At 37.9% G+C, this 18,917-nt stretch overlaps 1 protein-coding gene across 4 annotated transcripts in view; it reads right to left on the bottom strand.

Annotated features, from left to right (window-relative positions):
- The window catches only part of NF1 (neurofibromin 1), a 240,837-nt gene that overhangs the window by 10,781 nt on the left and 211,139 nt on the right, over positions 1 to 18,917 (bottom strand). For all 4 annotated transcript variants that reach the window (XM_046677878.1, XM_046677879.1, XM_046677880.1 and 1 more), the window contains 10 exons: positions 16,143 to 16,269; positions 14,467 to 14,598; positions 13,405 to 13,540; positions 12,095 to 12,252; positions 9,377 to 9,499; positions 8,844 to 8,974; positions 8,585 to 8,685; positions 7,376 to 7,518; positions 6,965 to 7,011; positions 5,499 to 5,715 (listed from right to left, as the gene is read on the bottom strand). In XM_046677878.1, coding sequence (XP_046533834.1) covers positions 5,499 to 5,715; positions 6,965 to 7,011; positions 7,376 to 7,518; positions 8,585 to 8,685; positions 8,844 to 8,974; positions 9,377 to 9,499; positions 12,095 to 12,252; positions 13,405 to 13,540; positions 14,467 to 14,598; positions 16,143 to 16,269 — 1,315 coding nt within the window. The remainder of the gene's footprint in view (positions 1 to 5,498; positions 5,716 to 6,964; positions 7,012 to 7,375; positions 7,519 to 8,584; positions 8,686 to 8,843; positions 8,975 to 9,376; positions 9,500 to 12,094; positions 12,253 to 13,404; positions 13,541 to 14,466; positions 14,599 to 16,142; positions 16,270 to 18,917) is intronic.

Raw genomic sequence — 18,917 nt, 5'->3', positions numbered from 1 at the left:
ACAGGGGGCCTTTGGAGAGAAGAAGAAGAAAAAAACAAGAGGAAGACTTGGAACAGATGTTAGCTCAGGGCCAATCTTTAAAAAAATAAAATAAAAAGATCACAGGCTTATTTTTGTTAAAAAATTATAACACACCTCTCATATTTTTTTGAGGTAAAAAATATATTATAAAACTTTTGCCATGGGGCCGGTCCCGTGGCTGAGCAGTTAAGATCACGAGCTCCACTGCAGTGGCCCAGGGTTTTGCCAGTTCAAGTCCTGGACGCTGACATGGCATCACTCGTCAAGCTGTGCTGAGGCGGTGTCCCACATGCCACAAGTGGAAGGACCCACAACTAAAAATACACAACTATGTACTGGGGGGCTTTGGGGAGAAAAAGGAAAAAATGAAAAAAATCTAAAAAAACCTCAGAAAAACAAAAAACTTTTGCCATAATTAACACCTGATTCTTCCAAACAAATGTCCCTTTGAACTATCAGAATACTTTGTTGTGCAAGGTACAACAAGACAAGTACCACAAAAGAGGTCAACATAGTTATCTGCGTGCACTTTGCCACTCTTGTTGCTTCAATCTATTTGAGGGCAAGTGTCATGTCCTACTAGCTCCCCCACTCTCTCGGGTCTAATAGAGTCCCTTGCATATAGGACACAATGAATATCTGTAGGACAAAAAATCTGGAATATTTTGTTATTTTCCACAGAGCACTGTAGTATTAGTCTTGTACTTGAAAATCCCAGAACTTGTATACATGTAGAATTTGCTAAACAACATGGGTCAGAAGGAAGAACAGCTTTGGCTCAAAACCCCATACTAAAGATCCAGAGGCAAAAACCATCAAGTCTCTGCAACCAGGGTCTCTCTAATCTTTAAATGCCCTGGAGTACCTGGTGTACACGTACAAAATGGGTGTTCAAATGTTTACTGAATTACATTACAGTGTGAAAAATATTGGCAGACTATAAATAAAATTTTAATATTGGAAATGGATCTATTCGATTTCTTTTTAATGAATACTGAGTCCACATAATTCCAACTGGATTTTTATTTCTAGTATCCTTGTTCTTTAACAGCTAAAGATGCATGGAAACCACACACTTGAAATGAAATGGTTATAAAGCGTTCAAAATATGGCTTTAAAAAAGGCTTCTTTGCTCATTATCTAAGAGAACCACTCATGGCTTGGCATTAACCAAGACAAAGTCCCATTTATAGCATTTTTAGGCAGACAGGTTTTATTTTCTGGTTCTAATCTTGGTTCAATTCATGTCCAGCTCAGCTGCACTGGACCTAATAATGGATCACGCTCTCACAGTTGAAATATTCTTATATATCATAGAGTAAATATTACGGATCCTCTTCAGGGTTCTTTTAGTGGCATTTGGGAAAATCTGAAGAGGGAAAGTTTTATGTCCATTTGCCTAAAAGGGCCACAGTTAACACATTTTATATGCACTGAATTCAGAGTACAGTCTCTTGGCTCCACTGATGCCAAGTTCAATTTCCTCTAGGAAGGGAGTCAGAAGACAGTCATTCATGTATTTTTAAATGTGGATTTATAAAACAGTCCTTCTTGTGCTAACAGGACAGACAAGCCGGCTAGGATGATTTGTCAAGAAGAACGCATTTTCAGAGACAACTGCTTTATGTAAGTGATCACCAATTCCTCAAAAGCTAGTGACTGATAAATTACCATGCTAAATTTTATTTAAATAAGGTTTAATGCTTGGGAGGGGAGGGAGCTCATGAATCTCTTATCTAGCTGATTTGACAGCAGAGAACGTTGGAACCCACCCCCCCAAAAAAAGGCAGCTTAGTGGCTGACCCTGCTGTGCACCAAAGACCCAGAAAGCAGTCTTGCATTGACGTGGGAAGTTTGCAGCAAAGGGTCGAGCTGTGTGCAGATTAGCAGCTTTTGCTTTTTGACCTCAGGGAACAGAGCTTTCAACTGCTTTAAGCTCAGCAGACCCGGCGCAGGCTGATGTTGGGTAAACCTGACAGCAAACCATACTTACTTCAGGGAGTGACACGGAGCTGCTTTAAATACTTCTGCTGGGGACTCAGTGATGGGAGTGGAGATAGGGAAATATTCTTGTTTCTATCCAACTAAATAGCAGATTTCAAATGCTAGACTGAGGAATCTGGATAAGATTTCATCACTTTCAGTCCTTTGATATTAGCAAACTCAGCTCCACAAAGAATTGAGGAGATAAGGATATAAGATTACATGGAGCTAAAGATATAAAGCAGTTACCTAATTACAAACAGAGTATTAACACTTATAAGAGGTATTCCCTAATAGCAATAATTAGGTATATAGATATATCAGGATCCTTTTATGAAGATAAGCCTGCAATTTACAGATACAAACGGGTTTCATGAGAAAGGCACTATTGAAAAGATAAACCCTTTCTCCAAAAGCATGGTAAAATAATGTGGCAAACCCAAGGGTACATAATTTAAAATTTAGAGACAGGAGATACTGAACACCGTGATTCCCCTTAACTAATTCTATTACTTTTAAAGCTTCGATATCTTTTGAGAATAATCAGAGGTTTCTAGGGTATAGTGGTCTATCCAAGGAGCCATCTTTGGAGAACTACTGGAGGTGATGCCATTGGTTTAAAACTGTAACCAAAACCATACATGCCATTCTCTGATATTTATAAATAACTCTAAATAAGAGGTTGCAGAGTAGGATGATTTTGAGTGTGTGTGTGTGTGTGAGGAAGACTGGCCCTGAGCTAACATCTGTGCCAATCTTCCTCTACACTGTGTATGGGATGTTAGCACAGCACAGCTTGATGAGTAGTATGTAGGTCAGTGTCCAGGATCTGAACCCGTGATTCCTGGGCCACCGAAGCAGAGCATGCGAACTTCACAACTATGCCACCAGGCCAGCCCCAGGATGATTTTTTTAAGCAAACGATATGGCTAATGCTCAACCAACACAGGACAAAAGCAATTAATCAACTAGCAGGGGAACCTGTATTGGTCTTTATGACCAACCTAATGGTTTTTCTTTTTTCATTCTTTATTGCCATCAAATATATAATGAGCATTCAAATTCCCATTCTCTCTCTCTCTCTCATTTCTTTTGGTGAAGAAAATTGTCCCTGAGCTAACATCTCTGTCAATCTTCCTCTATTTTTTTTCTTTTTTTGCATGTGGGATGCTGCCAGTGTGGCTTGATGAGTGGTATGTAGTTCCACACCTGGAATCAGAACCTGCGAACGCCAGGCTGCCAAAGTGGAGCGCGCGAACTTAACTACTATGCTACCGGGCCAACCCGAAAGCTGAAGGTTTTATTGTCACCATTAGTGGGCAAAGATGGGGAGAAATCCCCTAACAATTAGTCTCGGGAAAAAAGTCAATACAAATCAACTAATCATTTTGATAAGTTTAACGCCACTTTAGTAGCCCAAGAGGCAAAGTTTTGGTCAAAAGAAACAGAACTTTAAAAACAAGAGGACCAATATAGAAGGAGTCTATGAATTTTCTAATTGTGATCAACATTATAAACAACAAACAATGCAGGAAATACAGAGTTCTACAGAAGAAAAAGAGGGTCGACTTAAGGTAAGGCAGATGGAAGTAATGAGACAGCAATAAACAAACAAATAAATGAAACAAAAAGGGCAAGGGAAGGAAGGGGGACGACAGATCACAGATACAGAAGGCAATGAATGTTGCAGAAAGAGCACTGGGCTTGGTTCCCAAGAACTGTGTGATAAAGCAATTAACTTAGTTCTTCTACAGCAGCCTCCCCATCGAACAAACACTGTGAGCCTAGAACTAATTCACCTCTTCAGCACCCCCAGCCCCAAATGCTAAGATTTCATGGGGGGGGGGGGAGGGTGGTGGTGAGGGAGAGAATTCAGTGGCTGCAATACCTAGAAGAAAGTAAATTTTAAGTTTTGCCCTGGCTTTAACGGTTGAAACCCTGATTATGGGGCAAGATCACAGGCACACCCTAGGGCAGCACTTCTCAAATCTAGGGTGCATAAGTATCACCTGGGGTGTTTATTAAAATAGAGACCGCTGGCTGGGCCCCACTCTTGGAGTTTCTTGTGCAGGAGGTCTGGGGTGGGACTCTGGCATTTGCATTTCTAACAAGCTCCTGAATGATGTTGATGCTGCTGGTCTGGGACCACACTAGCAGAAACACTGTCCTAGAGAATAAGTGACAGAGGGCAAATGAACATGGTTATATGAGGGGGAAAAAGTTGGCCAGATTTCTCTTATTTCTTGGAGGAAAAAAATAACCTGAGTAGGGGTAGTAAGGTGATTGTTAAATAATGTTGGATCAAATAATTTGTTTCCTTTGCTGACCAAAGCTTTGTTTTTGACCAAAGCTTAATAGATGAATACAGTTATTTAATGTAATCGTTTATAATATGAATTGGGTATTATATTTGCCAAGTTCTTAAGAACCTTCAAAACTATATGTTTAAATGTTCATGCAAAACTCGGATTATAAACTGGGGATTCTATTTGTGGATCTTGAACATCACAAAATAATTATAATACATCATTTGGCTTTTTAAAGAAAATCTATGCTAACACTTAAAAGAACTGCATATAGTAACTTTTCCTTACAGAATGAGGTGTTTCATAAGTAAACTTTTCAGGTAACGGAATTTTAAGCTCCAAACCTTTTACTATTTTAACCATTTTAGAAGAGTATGTTTCTGAACAGAAAACAAGACCATAACAGAAGCTTTCTTCATTACCCACTGTCATCATAACACACAACAGCGTCAGTTCTGTAACGAGTTAACACCTCCAGGGTCGACCAGAGTTACAGGAAACCATTCACTCTGATACTGAATGAGCCCAGAATTCTGGAGTTTCGCCATTTCCGCCATCTTGTTTCTCTCAGCCCACCTGAGCTATTAGCTATTATTTCTCAGTGTATCCACCTCTTAGTTGCATGTGGAATTGGTACACTTTTCCCACTTGGACCTGAGAGCGACTCCACAGTAAGGAACATGCTTACGGGCTTTAAGATGCTACTTTCTTGAGAGAGCTCTTTTGTCTGGTAGTTTACTCCTAGATTTTCAAGTTGGTGTCTGGATGGTTGACTTGTTGCTGGCAGCAGGGAAGCGGGGTACTATTATACTTTGTATAGTTTTTGGATACAGTATGCTGTATCAGAGACACAGAAGCCCTTAGGGCAAGGTTAGTGTATCAAGTAAGGGAATTATAATTCTGTTCACTTACAGGGTAATGTACCTTAGGTTGCTCTTCCTGCCAAAACTCTAAAAACCTTGGAACACTATCTGAACACTCTAAACATCTATCTTATGTATAACTGTTTGAAAGTAGAAAGCTTTATAGAATAACAAAATTCAAATCAGCTACAAGGTAAAGAAGAAATCTAAGATGAACCTCATGATAAAAAGGTGCAAAATCCACTACAAACTGATAACAAGGGAATTCCTAATGTTGTATATTAATATTATTGTTCAAATTTATATAAAGATTATATTTACTGACCTGGGGAATGCTGGGAAGTTGCAAGTGAGGTCATGGAATTGGAAAGGTTAAGGTTAGCAGTAATACTAAGCTGGCTCTGCACTGCAGGAGGATAAGGAGATGTGGGTGTCAGGAGGGACTCCTCACTGGTTTCTTCATCAATTCCAGGCAAATACGTGTCAATCAAGGCATCAAGAAATTTAACAATAAGCTCAGCATAGTCTGGGATTTGTGTTTGCTGTAATGGAAAATAGGAAATTATTTTAGCTCCATTTTTTTTTTTGTAAATCCCCTTAGAAGCCAAAAATGATTAATTCAATTTTTGTTTTGGGCTTAATTTACTATTTTTCTTCCTTTGTATTATAGATTAAAAAAGAGGGTAGAGTAATAGTTATAGACTACCATGGGACTTACAACTTGGAATTTTATTCAGCTTATACTTCCAGCTTCCAGAGGAACCTGCAATTACTGAAAGCCATGCGCAGACAAAGAACGAATTAAGCCTGAGACAATACAATCATCAGGAATGATGTCTAGTCAATTTTCCAAAACAGAGAAAATGAGCAGAGCATCATCATCCCAGCTGCCATTTAGAAATTCAACTAACTAAACACTGAAGGTTCAGAGGGTTACTGGCAATCAAACCACAATAATTCCTGCAGGATATACTTATTCCTGTGACTTCAGGCCCATTTTTTTAATCACAGCCTTTGCACATCAAGAGATATTCAGTGATAACTAAACAAAATAACAGACAAAATACTCAATTATTAAAATTAGAACACGGTTTAGATAATTCATCTTGATTTAGCAACACTGTATATAGAACACTGCCCTAGGAACTGTGGGGGAAGAAAGAGAAGTCCTGCCTTCAAGGAACCTCAATCAATCTGGAGAGAGGCCACATACAGAGAATGATTAAATACACATTGATGTAGCACCATACCAACTAATGCCAATCAAAGAACAAAGTGAACAGGAGCAAATGAAGATATGTTCAGGGAAGAATGAATCTAATCCAACAAGTTGGAAGGAAAAATGTTTTCATGGGATAGATTTTTTTCATTATGTAATTTTTTAAAAATTGAGATTTGACATATAACATTGTCTTAGTTTCATGTCATGAGGCAGATTTTAACCATAAGTAATGCTCCTTCCTAATAACAAGATACTTAAGTGTGTGTATTAGGATCACTAAATACACGAGAGACTGAGGGCAGAAAAGTTGACAGAGGTTTATCATACCCTTGTGAAAAGTCAAGCATAAATTGAATTGAGTTGTTTTTTGTAAAAACTAATATAGAAACATATTAGAGGTGCTGGCTCTTGGAAAGAATCTTGTGGTGGAAAACTTTTTATAAAAATAGCATATGTGTTTACTGTGAATCATCATTCTGGGTTTCAGCATATTGTGTGTTCTTAAAGCAGGCACACTACTATGAATAAAAACTTTCATTTTGTCAATAGAGAAAAATAGTTTTTCTTACCTTTGAAAACGGTCCTGCAAACCGCCACAAGCCATTAAAACCAAAACCTGCAACAAACCAAATGTTACTCTTATAATAAGCATGACATTCTTTTAACCTTAAGAGAAATTAAGTAAGTTACATAGTTGATGATATATAAAATCTACAGCACATTGAAAACTTTTTAGAATGAGTGTCAAAGTAGACAAACTCACTGAAAATATACTCAGTATGAACCATGTTTTAATTAAAAAAAAAAGTTGTCAACAGTTATTTACTGAAGATACAACGAAAAGAGTCAGAAAACTGCGTTTGGAGGGAAAAGCATGAACGAGCCTATCCCCTGGAAAGCACTCTGTAGCCAGTGCCCTCCATAAGGCTGCAGGCGCCAGCAAGGCCCTCAGCCATCCTCCTCCCGGCGCGTGTACTTACTCTGCAGGTAAGACGTCTGGTACTGTGGTGGGGACTCCTCATAGTATACCACACTCTGCACAATCCCATGAATCGGATTTAACAAATTTGGATCTTGGCACAATGACAACAGGGTGTTGATCTTGGAGTCCAACAAATTGTGCCTAAAAAAGAAAAAGTCAACAGAGGAACATTTTAAAGGAAAATTAAATGAAAATATATACTGGAAAACATATTATATATTCCCCCAGAACAATGTGATAAAAAGGAAGGGAGACGAGTGCTTTTTACTTTCTGGTGCTTTTCCAAATTTTCTGTAGTGAATGTGTATTTGCTTTTTTGGTTTGTCTCTCTGTTTTGTTTTTTTTTTTTGTCATGAGGGGAAAATACGGTAAAAACAACCAACTAGTACTGTCATATAACCATGTTTAACTACACGGTGACTGCTCAGGACAAGATTGGCTTCATTCAGCCACTCAGTGTGCTTTGAGACCATCTCTTTCTGCTGACTGCTCATATGCACCCAGGGAGTTAAAACTAAAGTTAATATCAATCAGTGTTTAATCAATGCTGAATCAGATCGAATAAGGAAAGCAAAATTAGTCTAGAGGGGGTGGAATATATGATCCAATTATTATTTCTAACCTGGTTACACTCCATTAATAAAAATAACCAAGAGCCAACAATATAAAATTATGAGATTTTTAAATGAGATGAAACAAAAATAAGGAAATCATGACACTACATAGAAAGACTAGATCAGGAATAGAATTTCCCAAGTTCCTTTGGGTTATTTAGATTTGAACACTTTGAGGATAATGTGACCTTAGCCCTTAAAAGGAAAGAAAATTCCTTTCCTAAGTAGGAGGTCAACTTCGTTTTCACTCGGCTGTGGACAAATATGAATGCCCTGCTGAAAAAGAAACCAAAATTGGTATGCTGACTTGACTACAGCAGTCTAATGGTTTGCTCCTAAGTGAGGAAACGAACAATGCTCAACATGATGAACCAATTAAGAAAATCAACAAGAAAAAAAATGCTTTTCCTAATGGGCCAAAACTAGTCTAGCCCATTAAACCCACTGTCTCCAAGCTAAAATCACTCTCACACTACCTCATGTTCCACTCTCCACAATCAGTGAACATCACTGGATGATACTTTTCCTAAGCTTTTATAAAACATTTGACCTCAAAACACATACAAAAGTTCAACACAAAAGGGGATACTTACACAACAGGAAAAACTTTGGGGAAAACAACACTGGCTTCTGCTAAGTATTCATAAAGAATTCGTTGATCAAACTCATCCGTGGTGTATTTCACCAGTGTAGCCTGCCAAAATGCAAAAAAGTAAACCAAAAAATTTTATTGGGTGGCTGGATTGTTATCTGTTTTGGTGAGAGGCAGAAGTTGGCCTTCCTTTTGTGTTTTTAATATTTAAGGGCCTCCTATGAGTAGACTGGAATGAAAGCTTGAGGGAAAAACCTTACCAGAACAGTAAGCAGCAATGCCTGGATCTTCGGGTCAGTAAGTACTTCTTCATCCAAGAGAACATTTGATTCAGACACTGAAACTTTACGTAAATGTGGGTGCTGTTGTGATGAGGAAATCCTCTGAGTTTCTGCAGTAAAATAAGGATTAACACGATCAGCTGTATTAATCAAATATACACAACTAGATACCACTTCACCTAAAATATTTTAATGTTACTTCTAAAATTCAATAGCTTTTTAGTAGACACTTAAAATATCAACATAAACGTCATACAGAATTACTATTCACCTATACAAAAGTTCTGGCTAGCTGTTTACAATGCTGTATATCACATATATGATGACTTTTTACACAGGTTTCAGGATAACTGTCATTTTAAGATCTGTATAGCTTATCTTTTGAAAAACAGCAAATGTTTCTATATTTCATCCTAAAGATTCTAAGAAATGGCTGGCAAGCACATATGGCTTTAACATACTCTCCCACCTTGGTTTCAATTTTCGAGATGAATTATTAACTTTGTTCTCACCCATTTCATAATCAGTTTCTGCTACTCTCCTCATTTTGGGGGGTGTTGTGATCCCTGATTCCACTTCTTGCCTTTTAGGAGCCTTCGTGTCTGATATCAAGTGATCAAAACTTTTCCTTGTTCCTATAAACAAAAGTTACAGAATATGGAAGTTCATTAACCACAGTGTCTGTGAATAGGAACATACTAAAAAGAAAATGTTTGGACATAAAGTGTTTAAGTTTTCACTTCAGGACTCAAAGAAAGCTCAAACATATCCCTGGGGCAGAGTTTCTCTCCTTTATTCTCCCCTTCTCAAGGAATTTTGGCCACACAGCTTTCTGTTTCAGTACAGAATGTACCTTATTGGTCCAAATTATACTGAGATTACATTCACTACACTGGAGGTAAACCAAATTCCGCCAACTAGCACGGTATTTGATAATAAATACACGGGCATGTGCTCCTCAGTAGCAAAGATCAACTATGTGTGAACAGCCATTTTTCAACTTAAGAAATTCTGCTGGTGCCAAGAAACAGTTATTAATGTATGAAGAATTTCCAAACACAGGCAAGATCAAAGTTTGATTTTAATTCTTCAAGCTTGGGAAAAAAGATTTGCATGCCTGAAAGTACGAAATGATAGACACACTGGGAGATGCTTCAAGAATAGCAAGTAGTACCCTTTCCCATTTCGCTTTGCGTTTCTCTAATCTTGCATTACACTAATGTTAAATACCTTTCTCTTATTTAAAATAAAAGGACTGAAATCGGATTATTTAAAACTTGCACTAAGTCTTGTCCATTCTACTTCAGAAATCTATCCCAAAGTTGACTCCTCTTCTCCATTCTCCCACTGCTCCTGCCTCAGTGCAGGCCTACACCATTTTTTGTTTGGACTGCCGTACCAATCTCTTAAACGGTCCCCTTGCCAGAAGCCTCTTCCCATCTCTTCACATCCTAGCTGGAAAAACTGTCCTGAAGACAAAATTTGGTCATGTCCCTTTCTCTACTTAAACATCCCTGCTGACTACACGATAAGGCTAAATCTCTTAACATGGCACACAACATCTCCCACAATCTAGTCCCAATCCCCTCTAGCCTCACTTCCTACCTAACTGCCTTTCCTGACTTTGCTTTATTCATGTTACTCCCGCTCTGCTGAATGCATGCCTGCCTTATCCTGTGTCTACCCGGCAAGCATGTATCACACCTTCAAGACCCACTCCAAATGTTACCTCCTCTCTGCAGCTTTCCTAATTTCCCCAGATCCTCAGTTTCCCCTCATCAAGACATGATACTTTAATGGCACCTGGGGATGCTGTTGCCATTGGCTGATTACATATCTTAGCTACCAAACTATGAGCTCTTCAGGGCAGAGACCTAGGACATGGTTGAATGAATTCAATACTGTATTTTCTCTGAAGTTAACTTTTCATTTACAACTTCCTTGGCATGAAAATCCAGAATTATAAAACACAAAGTAACCAGGAAACTCCTAGAAGATTATTTATGGCAAACTATAAACAGAAAGTAACTCAAACAAAAGGTAATAAGCCTATGTGACTAGAAACAGCGATTGACATTTGTGGTTTCAATTTTTTTCATGGTTTACTGGCAGTTTATTGATTTCACACTTCATTGTTTGTTCACTAATTTCCTTATGAACGCAAACATTTTCCCAATACCTAAAGATACTTAAAAATATGTTTGCATGGATAACTGACACCCATGGAGCCATTCATAGTGTTGGTCACTGAAATATGGATCCCAACGTATTCCAGTAACAGTGAAAACTTCAGCCAAAGTTGTGCAAGAGCACCTGTGCCCTTCCTCTGTGGTGAGGTAGGATCAGTGGGCTCTCTCATTATTTGCTTTCAGTTTTTGAAAAGGGAAAGGGTCTTACAGCAATTCAGGTGGACTTCTCTTTGACAAACATTGATGTAACTGAGCAATCTTAACTTTCAAGAATCATTTCTTCTTATAGTAATAAAAAAATATAGTAATCAACAGGGCCGGCCCAGTAGCGCAGTGGTTAAGTTCACGCTCTCTGCTTCGGCAGCCTGGGGTTCGCCAGTTCGGATCCCAGGTGCAGACCTATGCACTGCTTATCAAGCCATGCTGTGGCAAGTGTCCCAATATAAAATGGAGGAAGATGGGCACGGACGTTGGCTCAGGGCCAATCTTCCTCAGCAAAAAGAGGAGGATTGGTGACACATTAGTTCAGGGCTTATCTTCCTCTGAAAAAATATATATATGTAGTAATCAAAAAATCTTACCTCTTCGTCTTTTTAAAGAAAAGATGGCAAATAGTACTATTACAGCTTCAGACCACATTGACATACTCTGCTCTCAGATGATAATTTCTGGAAGTACTTTGTCAAAGGCGTGCATCTGAGCGCAGCAAGACTCTTCCTTTCCTGCGAGTACCTAAAGTCGCTACTATTCCTGCCTCCCTGCTGCCCGGTCAAGGCAGCACAAAGCACGGAGCGCCATGGCATGCAGTCTGAGAGTGGGGACAAATCTGTTTCCAGACCCCATTCTCATTACTCTGTCTCAACTGATACGGCTTAACTGATGTACTAAACTCTCTCATAATCGGCATCAAAAGCTCTGCTACATCAAAACCAGGAAATTTTGATAATCTTGAACCGCTTCAAATAATTTTCCAAGAGTGAAAGTATCTGATCAGTTTTTTAAATAATTCTAAAAAATCCTACATAATTTAGATAAACTAACCCAGCAACTTCTTAGTGTTGGCCTGAGAAGGCTGCCCCATGTCCAAGCTCATGGATTTCCTGGCTCGGGGGCTGGTCTGGCCCACGGTTGGATAGGTGGCTGCAAGGTACCCTTCCGAGCCTTTGGGAGAGGACCATGGCTGACTCTCCTTTAGTGTCCTGAGAGATTTAAACAATTGAGAAGAATTAATTAACATGGTGACAAATACAACCATTGTTTGCCCCTCCCAATTGGCTGTTCTATAGTAATCAATTAATTTTAAAACTGCACTCTAAAGGGCTTTAGGATACAAATTCTTAATGTATGCCCAGAAAGCATCCACTTTCTTGCCATAATATCTTATACATAGCAGGTACTTAGCGGACGCTCAACAGAATTGCACTGCATTTATTTTTTAATCAGGGAGAATCAAGTCTAAATAGGCAATTGTATTTTTGGTTTAAAAACCAAGAAAATCAACCTTAATTTATACTTTGACAGGGGAACACAGGCAAACTCACTTCCTCTTTTCCACTACAAAAGGGCATATCTCAAAGAAATATAATCATAGGAATGACTGAAGAATAAGACTATTGAAAATCAAGTATGCCTGGAAAGCTTTTGCATACATTGTTAAAATCTCAGTGGTAAATTTTTTAGGGCTTTTTATTAAAACGTGGGATGTTGATAAACTAAATGATATAAGCTCCACAAGTATAAAATTATACTCCTATGTTTAACACTGTACTTAAAACTTGACACTTTTAATTGAAAATATAAAAAATTTACAAATGATGCCACTTTCATGTAATTTCTCCATGTTATAGTGAAAAATATACTACCCCAAACCATGCACAATAGGGGACATAATTTGATTATATCATTTAAATCTGTAATAGATAAAACTTTTTAATAACTTTAGTATGATATGTAAATACAATGAATGTCCTGGCATATGCAACTTTTTACAAATCTGTATAACTTAGTATTCTATCGTTACGCATGTAATGTTGCTTATTTGTCACGTTAGTTTTTTCCTAGGCCCTTTCAGCAACCCAATACTTTCAAGATCATCTCTTTTCATTATTCAATTGGTTTGTTTAAAGGAGGCAATCTAATGTTAACATTAGCATAATTAGATTAGAAGAATAACTTTCCTACTATTATCCCACATAAAATACTGTACATTTATAAGTTTTGATTTAACTCTTCCTAGATTATCTCTAGATTCCATTCTATATTACCTTCTGATTATTCTGCTGCTTGCCTCCATTAGCATGGAAAATTGAAATCTGATTATAATTATGTAATTATGAGAGAAGTCCATTTACCTATAGCTGGGGTCGCCATGATGAATGGGATATGTATCCATAGGAATATTTTCCATTGAAATATCAGTAAGAAGAAGAGACTTTCTATGTTTTAGGCTACAGCGACTTCGAACCTCCTCAGATACTGTGAGTAAAGCTAAAAGAAAAAAGAAGGAAGGTTAAAAAATTGAACCAATCACAAATGTGACTTAAAACAGCTGTACATGTGAGTGTGAAGAGCCTAGAAATGTGAAGTTTAAGGCTACAGGACACTTAGGACACACTTGTTATCTTAAAGGGGTATGGTCTGTTTTAGAAGCCTGCACATAAACATGAATACACAAAGAAATTTAATAAGCACCTTATGTGTGTCAAGTGCTTTATGTACATTTGATCTCAACAAACACCACAAGTAGGCAGGGCAGGTACTCCAGGGTCTATTTCTCAGATAAGGAAAAATACTCAGGGATGTTCAATGATTTTTCCAAGGTCAAAAGATTCAACCAAAAAGGTTGCCACAAATTGAAGTCTGCTAAACTGGGAATCAGCGCTTTCCATCAAACAACTACGTTCGAGAACTGTATGATACATTAGTGCTAAGTGTTGCTGCGTGGAGAGACGCAAATCGGGAAAGAGTACATAGGGAAGGTTTAATGGAATGCTGGGGATAGGAAGACATTCCAGGTAAAACAAGACGATTAGCTTAAAACAGCCCATCCATTTGGAAAGGTAATAAAAAAATGAGGCTTATGAAATTTAGACAAAGAGGACAGAATCAGCAGGGCTGCTTAAGGGCCCAGGATGCTAGGCTAAGGCGTCCAGATTTTATGACAGACAACAGGGAACCACATAGTATCTTGAACCATAGGTGACAAAGGAAACACATTACAGATTCTAATGAAAATTCTTTTATACGGCAAAATGTTTTGGCAAAACTTTCAAAATTGTCACCACCACCAGAGGTCTGGACTGTGAACTGTTCACCTGCCGAGCAACCCGCTGAGGGACCTTGCGTGCCTGCGTCTGTGTGGCAGGCCTCAAACACAGACGTGGTACGATTAACTGTCTTTTTTGTGTTTTTACCTGCTAAGTAAGCCACGCTCTGCGTATTCACCTCAAATTTGTCACAATTTCTATGTTTGTTAACCAGAGTTAGTAGTGTATGCAAAATTCTGACTGTTCGTGCAACAATAGCAGGTGAAGGATGTCTGTACCCTGCAAAAAATAAAAACAAACAAGTTAATTCATCCTTTCAACAAGTATTTGTTGAGTTCTTTTTCTGTGAACTACATAGCAACTATGCAAGGAAAGGAAGAATGAGGCTAACTCTGCCTTCCGAGCACAGCCATTTGGGAAGGTAAAACATACACGAGTAGTTAATTACACACAGGATTAAGTCCTCAAAATGCGTAGAATAGAGTGATGCCCCTGGAACTCGAAGGAACCTCAGGGAGAGGAAAATTGGGAAAGATGGGGGTGTTTCAGATCTTCCATTCCCTAAAGTAGTGCAGGGATGTTTTTAAAAACCTATGTATCCGGAGTTCACCATAAAATATCTTTTGATAATAGGGTTCTACTGCTTAAAAATTTTTTTTAATTAAAGGAAAAAAACCCTAATGACATAGGAAGTATATACTCTCAGAGCCTAAAGAATAGGGTTGATTAGAGGGTAAGCTTGACCTTCGGACAGTTTCTAATTACTAATACTACTCCATTTTAAAATAGGGGATTTGAACACTGAAAAATCTGGCATTCTTTTAGAAATACAGAATAAGCAAGCACGTTTTCAGCCCAGTTGCAATCTCTCTTCTTGGTATCCTGTAGTAAGTGTACTATCTTTTGAGCAATCCTTATCCATTTTAGAGATTAAAGGTGCCAATATTTTTTGCAGAAATTTCATAATGTGGTGAAGTCAAAAGAAAACATTCACGGTGGTGGGTGTATGTATTTATATCAGCTAAAAACTGGGGGAACCTCCATAATCCCTCAAGCCTAAGAATCATTTAAATCGATACAAAGCTAGAGCTTGAGCCTCTAATTGTGGCCGAATCCAGTGCTGCTTAAGACCCATGACCCCAGGGGTCCTGACCCCAGGCCCTATTTTACACTGCTTTTGCCTCTGACTCACCACTACATGCTGTTCCTGTTAACTGCAGTCTCTGGCCATGGCTGCTCCATGTAAAGAGACCAAAGCTAACATGCAGTGAAGTCAGCCGTGAGGAGCAAAGCCAGATTAGGGAGTGAACGAGCTGGCTCTGATGAATAGCTGGAGACCACTGCTGTAAGCAATACAGAAATCTGGAAGCGTGAGGGTGGGGTACAGAGAGGTGAGGTTCTACAGTATGTAACGGGACTGCCGGACAACAATTAGAAACAAGCTGCAGAAAACCTATGATCAAATCTCTAAGATAACATTTTCTAACATAAGTTACTCAAATAACATTGATCTGTAGTCTATCTTATTCTGATAATCAGAAAGCTACTTCAGCAGTGTTAACTGATAATACAGCTATTGGAAAGTTCAGTACTTAGGAATTTTATAAAAATCAACTCTTTTGCTTTTTAAAGGAAATCTGATAAAGAGTGGAAATTAGGCTCTATTAAAGTACACATTGAACAAAACATAACTCAATAAGACATATATAGTTTGTGTTTAAAGTAAGACACATAAGCCAGATTATTTCAAGCAATCAACTATTTCAGTTCCTTCTGGCTTCCTAATACCATTTCAAACAAACACTCTGTCACAGGGCCTCTACCTTTTAAGAGGTGTCCAACCAGTGCAAAGTTAAAGTTAGAGTTGAAATTGAGTCCAACAAAATGATCCATTTGCTTGCAGTGCCATTCCAGAGGATTCCGAATTGCCATAAATACTTCCTCTGGACTCTGTTAAAGATAATCATGAGATGGTTGATGGGGTTCACACAGGAGCTTTCCTTAAAGGACCACTTATTGGTTTTTGATTGTGTTTAACAGCAATGACAAGATAAGTAATCCATTTAAGCTGAAAGAAATTATTTTCAGACAACTACAGAAAACCATAGAATATTTAAGGTACTACAAATAAATTAGTACAAGAGAGTCAAGCATATAAAGAAGAAGATGGTAGAAATGAAGTAGCTTTGATTTATAATGTAAAACAAGTGACTGTCAACGTACATCCTGGTAAGCTTTTTAAAATTATAATTATTATTGTTTTAAATAAGACCATCCGTTGAACTGTAGCTGGCATTTTATGTACTATGCTGACTGAAAATTCAAGAAAACAGAGTTCACACTTCCTCAGTGCCTGCAGTATACAATGTTAGATGCATTATTGTATTGAAACCCTACAGCAATCCTGTGTGGCACATATTAGCTCCATTTTATAATTTATCCATTCATTCATTTATTTATCCTTTTACTTATCAAATATATATTATGTGTTCTTGATGTGCCAGGCATGACTCTAGGCTCTGCAAACACATCAATGAACAAAACAGACAAAAACTACTCATCCTGCTGGATTTCACATTCTAGTGTGGGAAAAGAAGGAAATTGAAACTCAGAAACACTACGCAACTTGCCCAGGATAATTATGATTTTAACAGTGTTTCCTAAAGTGTGGTTTCAGAAATATCTGCTTTAAAGTCACCAAAGGTGCTTGGTTTAAAGGTGGAAAGTACTGGGTCCCATTTCAGAATCATGGGAGGTGGATAAGGCCCAGAATTCGCATTTTTTAAAAGAAGCCCAGTGATTCCCATAGGCACAGAGACTTTTGAAAGCAAACAACTGAAGGTGTTTAGGGTCATGTCTAGATTTCTAACTCAAAGAAAGAAAGAAAGGTATGAGTATATAAAATATATGCAGAGAGATGTTTAGAGCAGCATTGTTTATAACAGAAAAGAAGAAAAGACAGAAACAAACCAAATGTCCATTAATGGGCAAATCCTTGAATGAATTGTGGTTCGTGCATGTTGTAAAATGCTCTGCAGCCATGAGAAAGAATTTTATTTATATACTTAGAAAGATATTCGCTTTATATTGTTAAATAAAAACATAAGTGGCAGGATACTATAAAAAGTAGAATAACCTACTAACCTACTACACGTACAGTTTACATGTGTTCTTTAGCTTTACTGAAGTGTAACTGATGAATAAAATCGTAAGATATTTAAAGTATACAACGTCACGATTTCATATATGCATAGACTGGGAAAGGGTTCCGCTCAGTGAGTTAGCTAATGAACTCATCCGTCACCTTACATATTTACACACCTCCCTCCCTTTTTTTGGGTGAGAACATTTAAGTTTTACTCTCTCAGCGAATTTCAATTCTACACTACAGTGTTATCAACTCTAGTTACCATGTCATACATTAGATCCTCAGGCCTTATTCATCTTACATCCTGGTGACTTGACAAGCTTTATTATCTGTAATTCCTAGTATCCTGTGGCACTGGAGTCAATATTAGCTCCTGCTAAGGGGCTATTCTGGCAATGAAAATGCCAAGGCAGGTATACCTAGACAAACACTTCATTTACGAATAGTCTAATATTCATACAAATAGCCAATAGCCAGCTATCTCTCTGACCACCGTCGTCCCAAGACAACCCCAGAAAAGAGCAACGGGGATTAGGAAAGAGAGACTCTAGTCCCAGATCACATATACGAACACGGACAAATTACTTAACTTCTCTGTTCTTTTTCTATTTTGTAAAATGGAGGGCTGACTGATAAACTTCAAGGGAGCTTCTAGCTTTAAACTTTTGTTTCCACACTTCCCAGAGCCCCAGCTGTTCTGGGTGTACACTACATCTGGCAGGCTGAACCAATAATGTTTAGACCAAGTATCTTCACACTTAAAACCATGCTCCTGTTCTCTGTGTCTTTCTCCCCATAGCTCTGTTAATTTCACGTCAAGCAAATCTCTTCTTACATATACATATCTATCTTTAAAAAAACTTCCTCTCTTTTGGCCTAGACTCTTCCCATTTTTTTCCAAAGACAAAAGGAACATAATTTCCTACTCTTATACTCCCTCCTCTATATTCTGGGAACCAAAATCCAACCTCAGTCAAGGCTGATAAATGTTAAGAGGGATGCTAATGGTATGTTTTAAAGAGAGATTAGGCAAAACAAAAAACTAGTATAATTAAGATCCCAAAAGTTTCCTTTAGACTCTTCAAACCCCTTATCCGCTTCTAATTATACTATTTTTTCATTAAGTACCATTATTTAATAAAAATAAGCTTATTTTTAGATTATATTTTCATATGTGAAACGGGGGGGGGGGGGGGGAATGCTAACCTTTACCTTTGGGTTAGAAAATTACAAATAAAGCATCTGCAGGGCACAGAACAACATAGGGCCTAGCATGGGGGCTATTACTACTCCTCAATATTTTTTGTCCCTATTCTGTCTGCTAGTCTTGAATGAGTACTGTTTTCTGCTATTTTTATACAGAAAATATGCAGTAAAGTTTAAATAGTTTTTTATGAGCTGGTAAGGAACTATACTCACAATAAGATGCATATAAAAATTCATATTTAAA

This window comes from Equus quagga, chromosome 11 (assembly GCF_021613505.1).
Source record: "Equus quagga isolate Etosha38 chromosome 11, UCLA_HA_Equagga_1.0, whole genome shotgun sequence".
Classification (NCBI taxonomy): Eukaryota; Metazoa; Chordata; class Mammalia; order Perissodactyla; family Equidae; genus Equus; species Equus quagga.
The sequence above is the reverse complement of the archived record's forward strand: the minus strand, read 5'-3'. Positions and strand labels throughout refer to the sequence as shown.